Consider the following 15,598-nt stretch of genomic DNA (forward strand, 5'->3'; position numbering starts at 1 on the left):
ACGCCACACAAACCATCGGAATAGCAACTCAGTGCAAGATTTGAGTGGGTCCCCAAATGTGGAAACCCATCGCTAATCCCATGTCGCGTCCTTATTTTTCATACCCGTATAGATACCACCGGTGTGAACATCACATTGGTCGGGCTCCATACAAAGGGGCGGCCAGAACTCCCAAAATACGAATTTGATATTTTTATACTTAATTTCACCTTATTACAAAGTTAATGAATTGTACTTTTATGATCCTTGATTGAAAGTATACTAGCTTTTGAATTTCAATGACATTTTCACTGCCAAAGTGACCAAAGTGAAGTCATAAAATTGAAAAAATGGACCATTCGATAAAAGTGAAATATTAATATTTTGTGAGAGGAATATATGTTTTATGTAATATAGCATATGAAAGCTTGGTGTTGGACAGTTTGAATGCACGTATGGCACAACATTAAATTGTCACAAAATTTTTAAAAGTTTTATATATTGTACCCAAGGAATTTTGGTAATTTTGAAGTTAAAAAATGGTTCGTGTCGTCACGTGTCGCCGCAAATTCGAATAGTACATCTTAAACATCATGCTTAGGACTGCATAAAAACGTTTCAATATTTTGCATAAATTTGCAGGTTTTCAAATTAGAGCTATTTAAAAAAGTCATGTTTTTTCATATATGTTATGTTATTTTCCCGTTATGGACTGGATTAAAATTAATCTTCCCACATTTTTTACACGTTTTGAACAAACATGATTCAATTTGATCGAAAGTTAATCATTTAATTGAATTTCTCACAAAAAAACGCAAAAAATGTGGGGTTTATTGACTTATATGTACAGTTTTTTTTAAATTATTTAAGTTACGTAATTTTTAAATACCCCTTTTAAAACAAAAAATACTTCATAACATATCTAGAACACCTAAAATTTCGATTAAACACATAAAAAGAGTTTTAGCTGAACTTTATTTTTTTCCGACCATTGTGCATGGGTCCCTATTCAGGGCCCGGAAATAAGGATGGGAGCCAGATAGGGACGCCCGTGGCGATGCTCTTAGATGTCTTCGGCAATTTAAAAGATGGCAATGTAATCTATATGAATCCACATTGGTTTCATTTTAAAGTCAACATGGAAAAAAGTTTCAACTTGTACAAATGAAAGTTTGACTTTTTCATAGTAATTCTCATACAAACTTTAAATGGCGTGTGCTCAATCAAATTTAATTCAAACGAGCTCAAATTTTGGCAGAATAATCAGAATCCAATTTGACATCGATTAAGCATAGGGGAGCGAAAATTTCAAAATTTGCATCGGTCTATTCTTCAACGTCTCACAGAGTTTACTCTTCATTTCCATGTCTGTTTTCATGAATTCCTATCCGGAGTTTTCTTTCAGTGAAATCTAAAACTGCACGTCCATAAATTGTGTAAGGTTATTTTCACAATTTTTGAAAGTCCTTCAGTCCTCCCATCCTTGAGTTTTTTTTATATGAATCCCTTAATAATTTTGTAATATGTGAGGTTTTTCAAACCTCCATTCATAAGCTCTTACATAATTCATGGACGACCTCTAAGCTGTCTTTGACACTATAATTTATGGCAAGGCAAAATGGACACTGCTATAATAAAGCCATATCAATATATTTCAGACATTGCTTTTATTTCCTGCTGCATTAGACTCGCGTTCACTATGTATGAAAAGATCCAGTTGCGAACCGGACAGATTGGAAGATATAAGACGCTCTAACTGAACGAACGAGTTGTCTGATGTATCTTTGGGTATCCGCGATCTGGGTTTAATGATATCTTGAGCGAATTCATTTTCACGATCTGAAACGATAAAAACGGAAGCCAGAACATGGACAATTGATGTTCAGTTTAGGTTTCTGATAAAATCTACATACCCATTCTAGCTCGAAGGGTTTCTTGTTTGATGATAATTTCATTCGTAATGTAAGCTTCACGGCGAATTTGGTCTCGTAGGTCTTGGGACATATCTGGGATACACCAACGAACGAGTATCATTACAATTGCAACGATATTCTAAAAGAATACATACGTTATCAAGTAGATGTAGCCTATCAAGCTGCTTATTCTGGAATTTACCTCAAATATAACGACAAATGCAAGTCGGGCCGCCATAATCAACCAGTACATCGTTGTTTTCTCATACGGATTAGTTGACCCTGGTGGTTCACGAAAGTCTGGATAACGGCATATAGTCACATTATATTGCGATTGGAAAGGCTCGCTTCCTTTTTGAAAATCACTGGTGTTGAAATATGCAAGCGTGTAGTTTAGATATCCATTGAGGGAACCATCGGAAGAAATATTCAAGCGATAGATTAATTTGGGAATAAAATCCGATGTAAATGCTATGATAAAACCCTGTAAAATAATATGTCAGTTGTGTGATTCAAAATAATGTCATAAGAATTGATAATCTCACATTTGTTATAACGCTTAGTTTTCCAATGCTATCCAAAATTCGGTACCATATTCCTATGTCACGCACCCTTTGTGAGACTGGTCTTCGGTAGAAGGTAAGTAGTTTTTTGGCATCAAGTCGCATTTCTAGAATGTTGTTCATTAATGCGAAAAACGGTGCCAGTGGGAAAGCCGCAACGAAAATTGTAACAAAGCCATATTGTAGCACTAAAAATTAAAAAAACAAATGTTTATAGAAATATGTGGTGTTGGTTCCTGAATACTTACCCATTTCTAAATACTCTTGAAAGAGACCTCGGGATCCCCACTCGACTAGCTTGAGGTCTTTTACAAAACGTTGACCCTTGCTTTTCAAAGACTGATTGCGTTGTTTTCCAATGCGAACTTTCAAAGAATTGAGCCACTTGTAGAATATTGGGATTGCCATTTCAAGGGCAGTATTAACTGCTTGTTTGCCGATCATTATGATCCCTAGCTGGATACAAAGTTCCATTAGGCAGCCCCCAAAGCCACACTAGAATAATAAGTTTTGATTATTTCAAATAAATTACTTGTGCAAAGTACCACAACATACTTCTTCTTGCCTAAAGTTGAAAAACCTATTGTAATTGCCTGGATACCCAATGAACTTTCCTTTGAAAAATGCTATATAAAATATGGAGGCATAGTAGTTTACGAATTGGAGTAAATAAATTTTCAATGTCAATGAATCGTCGAACTCCGTCTGTGTTCTGAGTAGCTCTCGCTCTGTAAGCCATTCCGCTAGGTAGGTGTACATCCAGTTGAACACTACTATCAAGCACAAGTTTATCGTTGCAGCCGTAGCTGTCGTGAAAAGAATGGCGACTGAGGTAGTCACTTCATCTCCATAAACACTTAAAGTGGCAAGTACCGACATTCTGTAAAGAACTACAGCTAAAACTGCAACTATCGCAAGGCAAACCTAAAAAAAATAATAAAAGTGATTAAAAGTAATGATTTAGATAAGCAGTAATTTTGCAGCACGTACAAGCAACAAAATAACGGAAAAACTAAGTATTGTAGCAGGTAGCTTCATTCGCCAGTAAGGAACTTGAGGTTCTTCGGTATTGGTAACAGCATTGATCTTCTTTCTACGGACATGTGCCAATCGAGCCAGGTATTGTGGACGGGGGTGTTCCTCATGGACATCGAAACCAGTTAAATCCCATCGGTGGGTTATTTCCGCTGAATATCGCTTCCAAAGTTCGAGAAATAAAGTCGCTGAAATTTGGTGTTAGTTATAGGATTTCTAGTAATGAAATCACAGATGCGTAATACACTGTACACTCAGTGTACCCGTAGCCTTTCGTGTTCCAGTAGCCACTCACGGGCCTACGGATATTTTAAATATGCATGTCGACCAACATTTGTACGAAAAGGATCGCACATATTTATGATAAATAAACATCAGCTTTATGACAGTGTTACGATTTCAATTTTTTAACCCTCTACTTCCTCTAGAGCACCATCGATTTTCGACAAATTCGTGACAAACAGAAATAGATGAATATGGGGCAATAGTTTTTATATAATGATTGTAATCTTATTAGCTAAACTCAACTGCCAACTACTTGTTTCAATAGTGCAACTATTGATAAACAATCAAAAAACTATTGATTTACAACTAATTTTTTTTTCGTTGATTTCGAAGAATCTGGCCAGTTTGCAATCACTTTTGTTAAAGCACTTTTTTCGGAAGCGCTTTCTTGGCATAGAAATAGTCGTTCAAAGTCGTGGGAAGTAAAGGGTTAACGTGGTTTCATTATGTGTAGTGAATCAGTGTACACACAAATAAAAATGTATCTAATAGGTACATTGTTTGTATGATTATGAAACATTTTTATACTTACCCCAAAAGGACATAAAAATGGCAAACAAAACCGTGGTAGGATTGTCAAATAAATATGTGGCTCGTGCATGCAAACATGTTTCACTCAATTCCCAATAATCGCACCAATGATCACAGAGAGGACACATCATTATGCTGTTTTCTTTGGAACAAATTTCTTCACTATAATGACAAATACTATATTCGTGTTCCACGATTAGTTATAATGCATTTACCTTGGAGTGTTATATCTTAACGTTTTCCATGAGTATATAAAACATAGAATTCCAACAATCGATGCCAACAGCAGCATATATGTATAATATCCAAGCCAGGCAAAGTAGAGTCCTATTTTTACACCAAAATATTCTTTAATATAGTCCAACGGCTGGTACCGATACCACTTAGAAACGGCTGCCCACTTCGTGTACAAAAGATTCCGCATGCTGCCGGAAACATTGATCTCGCCCTAATTGAAAAGATACAGAAAATAGAAAATAATGATTCAATATCATATTGATAGCAATTTCAATTCAAGAAAATTCAAAATTCAATGTAAATACATCAACTTTTTTTGTCATCTCTTGCCAGATGTCTCTGTAGCTGAGGCTCCTGCTTCTATAGTGAAGCATGTGCGGCACCATTCTCCTCTACACATATTCATTAAGAAACATACTCCATTAGAATTTGTTCCGGTTAGAGAGAACACTCGTTACCAATTTTGGAAACGGATTTTGAGGAAATGAACCGTTTCTTTTGTTCGATTGAATGGACTACCTTGTTACATGATTTAAATACATACTGACACATCTGTTGACGTCTTCACCTTTATCGCTAAATATGCTCAAGAAATATTCTAAATACCGCAGCAACTCTTTTAAATTTTACTACAATCAGGGTGGCTACCGAACCGGGAAAAACGGGAAAACCGGGAAAAATACGGGAATTCGGAATGACCGGAAAAAAAGCTGAAAACCGGGAATTTGAGATGATTACAGGGAAAATTCTTGTTGACTGAAATTTTGTGAACATATTTGAATTTTATACAACTCATCGATAATCTGTATAATCAAGCTAAATTCAAATAATCAATTTCACTGAAATCTCTATCAGTTATATTTCTCGATATGGCAATTTTTGCTAAAACTACATAAAAATCCAGATAAAATGCGGTAATCTTGGTTCATCTTTCTGAACTTTTATTTCGATCAGAGTATTTAACATTTTGGGGTCTCCAGTTTGCCTAGTGGTTAAGGCTATGGATCGCCTATCTGGAGACGGCAGGTTCCATTCCCGTTCCGGTTGGGGAAATTTTCTCAGCTCCCTGGGCATAGTGTACTTGCCTCACAGACAAATTCATGCAATGGTAGACAAAGAAAGCCCTTCAATTATTAACTGTGGAACACTAAATTGAACCGAGGCAGGCCAAGTCCCAGTGCGAACGTAGAGTCATAAATAATAATAAGAAGAAAAAGATTTAACATTTTGAAACAGGTTTTGTACATTTTTCATCATCTGTTCATTGCTTGTGTGGAGAGTTAACATAGTAAAATTCACAAATTAAAACAAATTAAAAAGAATCTGTTTATTATACACGGAAAGTGAAAGAGTCTCTACATCGTATGGTTGCTCTCTAGAGTACCATTGAGACAAACGGAATTAGATGCAATGATTTTCAGAATATTATTGTATTCCCTTGGGGTTTACTACTCACTACATGTTTCAATAGTGAAACCCTTATCGAAGAACCAAAACTCTATTAATTAACAACTATTTAAAAGTAAAGCCTGTATCCGCAATAATCGGGACACAGAAATACAGCTGTAACTCTGTAATAGATAGATTAAAATTGCTCAATTTTGACCTAATAAAATCTTAAGATGTGTTCATCTCACCTACAAAATTTCATGTGAATCGGTGCAGTACTTTTTGTTGTAATGAAAGAGTAGAATGTGCGCCATTGAATTTTGTACAGCCCCTTTTTTTTCTGCTTGTCAGCGCTGCAACTTTTGAATTCGTCAAAGGAAATGTCTGAAATTTTCAACACAAACCTCTCAATCTACATTTGTTGCATGGGCAAAACTTCAAAAAAAAAAATCGATGCACTATCAACTATTTTATAATCGAAATATGTATTGGGACTGAACGTGATTTAATCCCTCAGACAGCAATTAGTCAGCACCCTCTATTGTATCGATTGTACTATGGAAAGTACTTTACCAATAATCATCAAATTTTGCCGACATAATATACACATAATCGACTACCTTCTGTGAAAATTTCATGAAAATTGGTAGAGAAATTCAAAAGTTATGAATAGGCAAACATCGCACATGAAAAACACGAAAAATTTTCACTAACACTCACCCTTATCAACACCAGTAGCTTTCAAACCAATCGATAAAAGTTGATGAAATTTTGCAAGAAAGTGTCTCTATAAGTATCATAACTGCTAACGAAATTTCATAATTATCATCACAGAACTTTGAACTGTAGCGTACAAGAACCATCTACTATGCGAATGAAAATTGGTCATGATTGTACAAAATGCTTAAAACCACATCTGTTTGTTTTTCATCCACAGTTAAAAGTAAAGCATCGATTTTTATGAAATTTGGCACAAATAATAAACATACACCAAGGAGTTCTCAGTCAATTATTTGGCCAGTTTTACCGATTCATTACAGAGCTACAGCCATACTTCTGTGTCCCGATTATTGCGGATACATGCTTTAAGCTAAGGGTCTCCTATTAGCCTAGTGGTCAAGGCTGGATCGCCAATCTGGACACGGCGGGTTCGATTCCCGTTCCGGCCGGGAAAATTTTCTCGACTCCCTGGGCATAGGGTATCATTGTACTTGCCACACAATGTACAAATTCATGCAATGGCAGGCAAAGAAAACCCTTCAATTAATAACTGTGGAAGTGCTCAAAGAACACTAAGTTGAAGCGAGGCAGGCCAAGTCCCAGTGGAGACGTTGAGCCATAAAGAAGAAGAGAAGTAAAAGCAAGCTAATTTGCAGAAATTCGCAGCGTAAGTACCAGCCAGGTTTGTCCGTTCAACTTTCACTTTACGATGTCACGATAATCTTCTCGTCCAACAGAAAAAAAATAGTACTGTTATCCAGGATAACATTGATCGTTTTTTTTTTATCTTTCATTGATTGCTTCATTGCACAAGCGAATGTTGCATGCTTTTTATTTTTAAAACAAGTAATGGCCCTCTATGTACAAATTACGTTACTTTATAAAGTAATCCGAAACTTTTAAAGATGTTTAAATAGGATTTTTATCCTTATTTTGGTTTTATTGATTTGGGGTAACATTGGTCACCTTAGTGTCAAAAACACCCTTACTTACTAAATTCAGAGTCTCTGATTTCAAATATGTTGTTCACATTCTTACAAGTTATATACTTTTTAAGTTTTATTAGGATGGAAATTCTCTAAAGCACGGTAAACGCCTAGGATGTAGGAGTTACTATACTCCAAACCTTATTTGACTTGATGTAAAATTTGTTATAAGATTAAATTTTCTACAATATAGTAAAACAAATTTGATCACACTTACACTTGGTACCAGTTAAACTTTCTTTATGCTTCTAAATTAGAGAAAATTTAGCTGCGTCCAATAAGCAGAGCTTTTGTGGCGTGACTTGAAATTGAGAACATTTATCATCATGGTTTGGTGATCAGATCATTCTTAAAAGACAGAGATTGCATGTGAAAAAAAGCTTTAAAAGTTAGAATTCACGTAAACGAAAACTTAAAAAATCTTTATTGTCATCATATTTAGCACGTCATTGCAAGACAGTGCTGAAACAATTTAATTACATTTAAGTTTAATCGTTCTTAACTATGTTTTGATGAGCAAAAGTATTAGAATTTACTAGTTAATTGCATTATTTTGAGTGTTTTTTTTTCTACATTGTACCTAATATTAACGTTGTTGGGTGTTACATACCCCAAAAATGTCCATTCTGAAAAACCGGGAAAAGTTGAAAAATCATACCGGGAAAAAGACGGGAATTCCAAAACGAAAATTTAGTGCCCACCCGGTACAATACTAATACATGCAGTTACAGATATAAAAATTTGAACAAAAAACTTTACCACGCCTATTTACGTCGAATTAGGAAATATTAAAAACAATCCCAAAAAAATCTGGTCATATATTGATGATCTACGTAAGGAAAAGGGTCTTTTATCAACTACTAGCTGCCAATCTTGTGGTGGTGTGACAGCTTTTGAGCTAATTTAAGCACCGCACTCTAGATTGGTTTGATTTCGATCATGTTGATTTTCTTCCCAGTTCATAAAAATCAGTACTTTATCAATTTTCTAACTTTTGGAGTTGATTTTCGTAACTTTTTATACATATAAACACAGCCACCATGAATACGAATCGAAACGTGCAAGGGTCATGCTGATCGGTTCGGCCATTCGTGAGTTTTGTTGCCTCAAAGGGGCTACAAACTCATTTTTATATATATAGATGAGCCTAGGTAACGATCAAGCTCACTCAATTCAGGACATTTGTGAACTTTTTCGTCAACAATTCACTGCTGTCTTTGTGAATGAGGATCTCTCTCCAAATCAAGTAAATGATGCTGCCTCGAAAGTTCCTCATCGTCCAGCTGCTGGTCCACATCCACACATAACTAAAGCAATAATTGAATCCGCTTGCGCACAACGATATCTACAAAATCCGGTCCTGATGGCATTCCTGCCATTATACTCAAACGATGCTACACTTCTCTTGCGACACCATTAGCCGCCGTTTTCAACCGCTCCATACTTTCTGGCTTTTCCCAAGTAACTGAAAGAAATCATTCGTGTTTCCTGTTTAGAAAAAAGGCAAAAAGGAAAATATTGCCAACTACCGAGGAATCGCAGCTTTGTATGCTACGTCCAAAGTATTTCAACTCGTCGTATTGGGTTTTCTCAAACATAATTGTGCCAACTACGTCTCTCAACCTCAACATGGAATCAGCGAAAAACGCTTGATGCGTCGCGCAACGACGCTTTGAGGAGCCCCTCGGGTTGTGCGTTGAAGGAGAGAGAGAGTGGATAGGAGTAAGAGTTAATTTCTGTTTTTGAGAAAAGTCAGTCTGAATAAACGCTATGTAACGAAAGCACGCGAGTTTTATTGATGCACCAAATTCCTTCGAAAAAACCAATTCCACTGAGCTAAATCCGCGAACATTTGGTCCACTCGAACCAGATAGACATTTTCGATGGTTTTTACGTTGGTTTCTGGTGCAATTCCGACGGAAAAGTGAAGTTTTTCGCTATTTCCACCGTATGGAAAAGTTCGGCACGCGGCGAACCGTTGTGTGTGTGCAAGCGAAACCTGTCGGAACGTGTTCGACACACGTCGTCCGATGAAAAAAGTGATGTAAACTGTATCAATGAGTGAAAAACAGACCCTCCAAGCGTCGCGGAACATATCCCCAAGAAATCTGCTCGACGCTTTGATTGGGGAGCCAACAAGCTACAAACCGATTGAAGTGCAAAAATTTTTGAGAACCCGAGCACAAGTGAAGAAGGCCATGGCTCAGCGGCTGGAGAAGGCGGTTGATCGTCGTGATATGGCCAAAGAGAAGATGTTGCAGATCCACACAGGGCAGGCATGAATCAGCCAGACAAAAACATCCACTGGCTGAGCCTGCAGCTGAAGAACTTTCGGCGCTGTTATGATGAGGTGGAGAGGAGCTATTTGGAGATCTGCGATGATGTTCCCCGAGGCCAGCGAGAGGATTTCAAGCTCCAAAACATCCAGATAGAAGAAATGTACGATCAGCTGTACGTGAACATCCAGTCAGGAATTGTGGAGCGGAAAGCGAGAGAAGAACAGAGCAAGCTGAATGCATTGGCCCCTGCATACAACCCTCCTCAACAACCGGCGGCTACGTCTAACATGCCTCCGCACTTGCACGTCCCATTGCCAACCTTCGATGACAATTTGGAGAATTGGTACTCCTTCAAGTGCATGTTCCAGACCATCATGGGAAGGTATCCGAATGAGTCTGCAGCTATCAAGCTGTACCATTTGAAGAACGCCCTAGTCGGTAGTGCTGCCGCAAAGATCGATCAGGATGTCATTAACAATAATGACTACTCGGCTGTCTGGAAAATGCTGGAGGATGCATATGAAGACGAACGTCTCATAATCGACACGCACATCGACGCCTTGCTGAGCCTGCCAAAGATGACGGCGGAGAACGGCGAGGAACTACGCAAGCTAATCGACACCTGCACCAAACACGTTGATGCCCTTAAAAATCGTGAATTTCCGGTTGAAGGATTAGCTGAGATGATCCTGGTTAACGTGATTGATAAACGTCTGGACAAGGAAACGCGGAAGCTGTGGGAGTCGCAGCTATCCCAAGACGAACTTCCCGCTTTCGCCGAAATGATCGATTATCTATGAGAATAAGTCCGGATTTTGCAGAAGATGATAGGATACGCTGAACCACGAACTACCTCGAAGAACAAACCAGAACAGAAGATTCCACAAGCTAGAAATTTCGTACAAACCAAGGAGGTGTGCCACTGCACAGTGGTCCACGAACCAGATTCACGAGGAAAGATGCATTCAGCGCCTTCAAATTTTTTTTTATCTTTATTAACGAGATTTTTAGCCCTAGGCTAGTTCATCTCGGGACCCACGGTTTAATGTTTTTCAAATGTTTTTTTAGACAAATATAGTCTTCTACAAAGTTGTTCCTCATAATAAGGCTCTCTTTCAAATGTATATGAAAATAAGGGTGGTCCATATTTTCTAAGAAATTAGAAACCAAACTTTTTTATTTGCAACAAGAGCTACATACATTCTTTGGAAAAGTTGGAGATCTATCAATTTTGAGCAAGTTTGCTGAAGAAAGTTTTTTGTGGCTTTAAAATTGACCGATCTAGAGATATGTTTCTGAATTAGCTTAGGGTGATTCAAGAAAAACAGGTTTTCTGGCTTTAACTTTTTCATTTTCAATTTCTCATCAAAGTCGCCCAAGAAACACTTGTAGAGCATTTAAAAACGCGTCGTTTCGTGCGCTGAGACGAATTTTATCTCTTTTGGTGCAAAAGTTATGAGCGTTTTCCTTCAAAAATCATAGTTTATTCAAAAGGCGTTATTACGGGTTGGGGCAAAGATGAAAAATATCTTTTCCAGCATTAAAAAGAAAAAATATTGTTATAAAACATATCAAAAAATTAGAGAGGTGTTATTTTTGTAACTCAAGAAAAAATAGTAGAAAAGTGGTTATTTTTTCTAGAAAATTGTCTATATCTTTTGAACGCGCACGAAAATGTGCATTTTTTGGAAGCTCTAAAAGTGGTTATTTAACGAGAAAATTTAATGAGAAAATAGAAACAAAAAAGTTAGCGCGATAAAACGATTTATTCTAGCGTCACCCTATGAAAACTATGGGAAAATCATGGGGAAAATGCTCAAAATTTGGGCAAAACAGTTTTTTCGCTTTATCTTTTTTTTTTCAATTTCCTCATCAAAGTCGTCCAAGAACCACTTTTAGAGCTTCTTAAAACGCACATTTTCGTGCGCTGAGAATGTTGCTACTTCATTCCTTTCAAAAGATATTGACGATTTTGTAGAAAAAATAAGCACTTTTCTACTATTTTTTTCTTGAGTTACTAAAATAACACCTCTCTAATTTTTTGAATTCAAACTGTATTTTAAAATAACATGTTTCCGCGACACTACAGTTCTACAGAACGAACTAGATAAATTCACTTCCTGGTGCTCTCAAAATCGTATATGCTTGAATCCGTCAAAATGCTCAATTATTTCGTTTGGAAGTGTACCGGCCGCATTGTGCCCAGCATCCCCCTAATTTCAGTCATATGACTAATTTTGCGGTCACGCTTGTTATTGTTGATGGACCGACGAATAATTTCGGCCACTATCACACCTTACACGGCAAATAATCTGCACGCTGATATAAATTGATTAGCTTTTGGATTCGCACTACTGTTTACATTTGATATCAATTGGAAAAGAACACCAAATGCCTCTTCAATATTAATGGAACTTCACTTTGTTATTGAGAATGTTTTGATTTCAAAATAAGAATTAAAAAAAAAACGTGTGCCTCCGCAACCAGATTCGATACCAGGACCTCGAGAGTCATCATGATCATCTGTTCTACCACTACACTTTTTCACATCAGTTGAAGATGTGCGAATATAAGTAAAACACTTTTTATTATGCGTCTCATGAAAAATCAGAATACCGTCTACCCCCGTTGGTTTGACCTCATCTAATTTGAACACTTTTTAATTTGACCCCCTCTAATCTACACATCGTTCAAACTAAAAATGGTTCAAACGTCATTCTGCTCATGGAACGGAATGAAACGGAACGCAGAATCAATACAAAACAGCGAAAAGGGTTACCAACAGTTTGTTTTTCGATGCCCACAGGGTTACTAGAAGTTCAAATTAAAAATGAACCCCGTTGGTTTGCATGGGGTGTCGTTCATACCAACGGGGGTAGACGGTATGGCGATTATCTGCCTCTGGCTTCTGATATAAGTGCGACAGTCACTAATCATAACAGCATCACCAGATTTAAAAGTATTGCTTTCCATTATATGGGGTTTGACAGCAAGTACACTCATTCCAGTGAGCCACTCTTACCGTTTATCACAAATGCATTCATAAACATCTATCACTTCGTGAAACCCACGTGCTTTTGTTTTTGGCGGTTTCTTTTGTTTTCCCTTGCGACTGTCACTGCGGCGGTATGCTTTGCGAGCGTACGACCGCCGCCAGACTCTATTGTGGATTTAGCACCAAATTGGTGTCGGAAATAACTTCATTGACTTCCGCTGCCTTTCTTATGCGTGAAACATAACGTCGGAAGTAGTGCGCTGTATAGCAAATCTGATGCTCTATTCAGCGCACTGCTTCTGACGTTATGTTTAACGCACAGGAAAAGCAGCGGAAGTCAATGAAGTTACTTCCGACACCAATTTAGTGCTAAATAATAAAAGATAAGCGCGACAATACTACCTGTCATCTATATTTACTTTCATACCTAAAGTAGTCATAGCCAAATCAACAGCTTTTCACTTTGGAGCGTATTGCTTTGTAAAGATGTGCGATTCCCTACAAAATGCAAATCCAGTTGATATCTGTCCATAAATTGAAGCCACAGCTTTTTGCTGTGGAAATCAATGTATAGTACTTCTAAAGGGTGTCCGGCCATTTGACCCAATGCCGGCTGGCCGAATGTCGTTTGGCCGAATCATGATCAAAAGAATTCATTGGCAACACAAGTGACAATAGTGTGGCGCTGCAATCGGTAAGTTTTTCATGCTAATGTAATTCACCACTTGAAATGTTTTAATTCACCACTGACTGTGGCAATATGGTGTTTAGCGGCGCTCATATTTTCATCGTGTATTGATTTGCATCCTTACACAACTTTTTGAATGAAATTTGTTCTAGCCTGGATGTTCTGTTCTCTGTGATAAAAGTGCGCGATTACAACAAATCAACTCAGTGTGTTCAGAGCACTTATTCAGCATATATCATAGAAATAGTGCGCCGAACACATCAACTGGATTTGACGCAATCGCGCACTTGTATTAACGTTTACGTACTTATGAAAACTGAGTGCTCAGTCCAGCGATGAACCAAATGCGCAAAGTGGTTGTGTGGTTATTCACTAATGGTTTATATAGAGTAATTCTAACAGCTTCAATGGCATGATCAAAAAAGAAACGAAAAGTTTTATGAGAAAACTTCTATTCTATTCTATTTTATTCTATTCTATTCTATTCTATTCTATTCTATTCTATTCTATTCTATTCTATTCTATTCTATTCTATTCTATTCTATTCTATTCTATTCTATTCTATTCTATTCTATTCTATTCTATTCTATTCTATTCTATTCTATTCTATTCTATTCTATTCTATTCTATTCTATTCTATTCTATTCTATTCTATTCTATTCTATTCTATTCTATTCTATTCTATTCTATTCTATTCTATTCTATTCTATTCTATTCTATTCTATTCTATTCTATTCTATTCTATTCTATTCTATTCTATTCTATTCTATTCTATTCTATTCTATTCTATTCTATTCTATTCTATTCTATTCTATTCTATTCTATTCTATTCTATTCTATTCTATTCTATTCTATTCTATTCTATTCTATTCTATTCTATTCTATTCTATTCTATTCTATTCTATTCTATTCTATTCTATTCTATTCTATTCTATTCTATTCTATTCTATTCTATTCTATTCTATTCTATTCTATTCTATTCTATTCTATTCTATTCTATTCTATTCTATTCTATTCTATGCTATTCTATTCTATTCTATTCTATTCTATTCTATTCTATTCTATTCTATTCTATTCTATTCTATTCTATTCTATTCTATTCTATTCTATTCTATTCTATTCTATTCTATTCTATTCTATTCTATTCTATTCTATTCTATTCTATTCTATTCTATTCTATTCTATTCTATTCTATTCTATTCTATTCTATTCTATTCTATTCTATTCTATTCTATTCTATTCTATTCTATTCTATTCTATTCTATTCTATTCTATTCTATTCTATTCTATTCTATTCTATTCTATTCTATTCTATTCTATTCTATTCTATTCTATTCTATTCTATTCTATTCTATTCTATTCTATTCTATTCTATTCTATTCTATTCTATTCTATTCTATTCTATTCTATTCTATTCTATTCTATTCTATTCTATTCTATTCTATTCTATTCTATTCTATTCTATTCTATTCTATTCTATTCTATTCTATTCTATTTTTAAAAAGACGCAGACACGTTCAATGCTTCCAGTGAGCTTTTCGCTCTTTTAAGGAAGCACGACACTAGACAACGGTTTAGCATGCAACACCCAGTGGCACAGCCGAAAACTTTTCCTGACAGCTGCGGCGGGAATCGAACCCGCGCTCCTCAGCACGATGCGACTAAGAGCTTGGTGACCCTAGCCGCACGACCACGGAGCCGCAAAATGTGGCACAAATATTAAAATGGCCAGGCCCACTGTGCAGACTAATGGGTTGGAAGATAATTCAAAAATTTAAGGCAATCAGATTATCCACTTATGAATAACATGGTTGACAAACCTTTTTGAATTGAATGAAGGAAGAAACGGGGGCAAGCGTACCAACCGTTTCGTTTTAGGGGAATGGTGTTTGAACATAAAATCGTTGGAAGTGGCGCTGCTAAGAAGGTCAATACACACTCTGTTATAGTTGACGTCTCTCCTCCTGGGATGGGGCACAGGCATTTCTCCATGTGTCC

At 36.5% G+C, this 15,598-nt stretch overlaps 1 protein-coding gene across 7 annotated transcripts in view; it reads right to left on the reverse strand.

Moving 5' to 3' along the window:
* Positions 1-1,627: 1,627 nt before the first annotated feature.
* The window catches only part of LOC115253823 (anoctamin-1), a 78,952-nt gene continuing 64,981 nt past the window's right edge, over positions 1,628-15,598 (reverse strand). For all 7 annotated transcript variants that reach the window (XM_029877227.2, XM_029877222.2, XM_062858895.1 and 4 more), the window contains 9 exons: positions 4,522-4,754; positions 4,308-4,468; positions 3,446-3,678; positions 3,011-3,379; positions 2,704-2,950; positions 2,438-2,643; positions 2,095-2,376; positions 1,893-2,031; positions 1,628-1,818 (listed from right to left, as the gene is read on the reverse strand). In XM_029877227.2, the coding sequence (XP_029733087.2) occupies positions 1,634-1,818; positions 1,893-2,031; positions 2,095-2,376; positions 2,438-2,643; positions 2,704-2,950; positions 3,011-3,379; positions 3,446-3,678; positions 4,308-4,468; positions 4,522-4,754 (2,055 nt within the window). In that variant the 3' untranslated portion in view covers positions 1,628-1,633. The remainder of the gene's footprint in view (positions 1,819-1,892; positions 2,032-2,094; positions 2,377-2,437; positions 2,644-2,703; positions 2,951-3,010; positions 3,380-3,445; positions 3,679-4,307; positions 4,469-4,521; positions 4,755-15,598) is intronic.

Source organism: Aedes albopictus, chromosome 3, assembly GCF_035046485.1.
Source record: "Aedes albopictus strain Foshan chromosome 3, AalbF5, whole genome shotgun sequence".
NCBI lineage: Eukaryota > Metazoa > Arthropoda > Insecta > Diptera > Culicidae > Aedes > Aedes albopictus.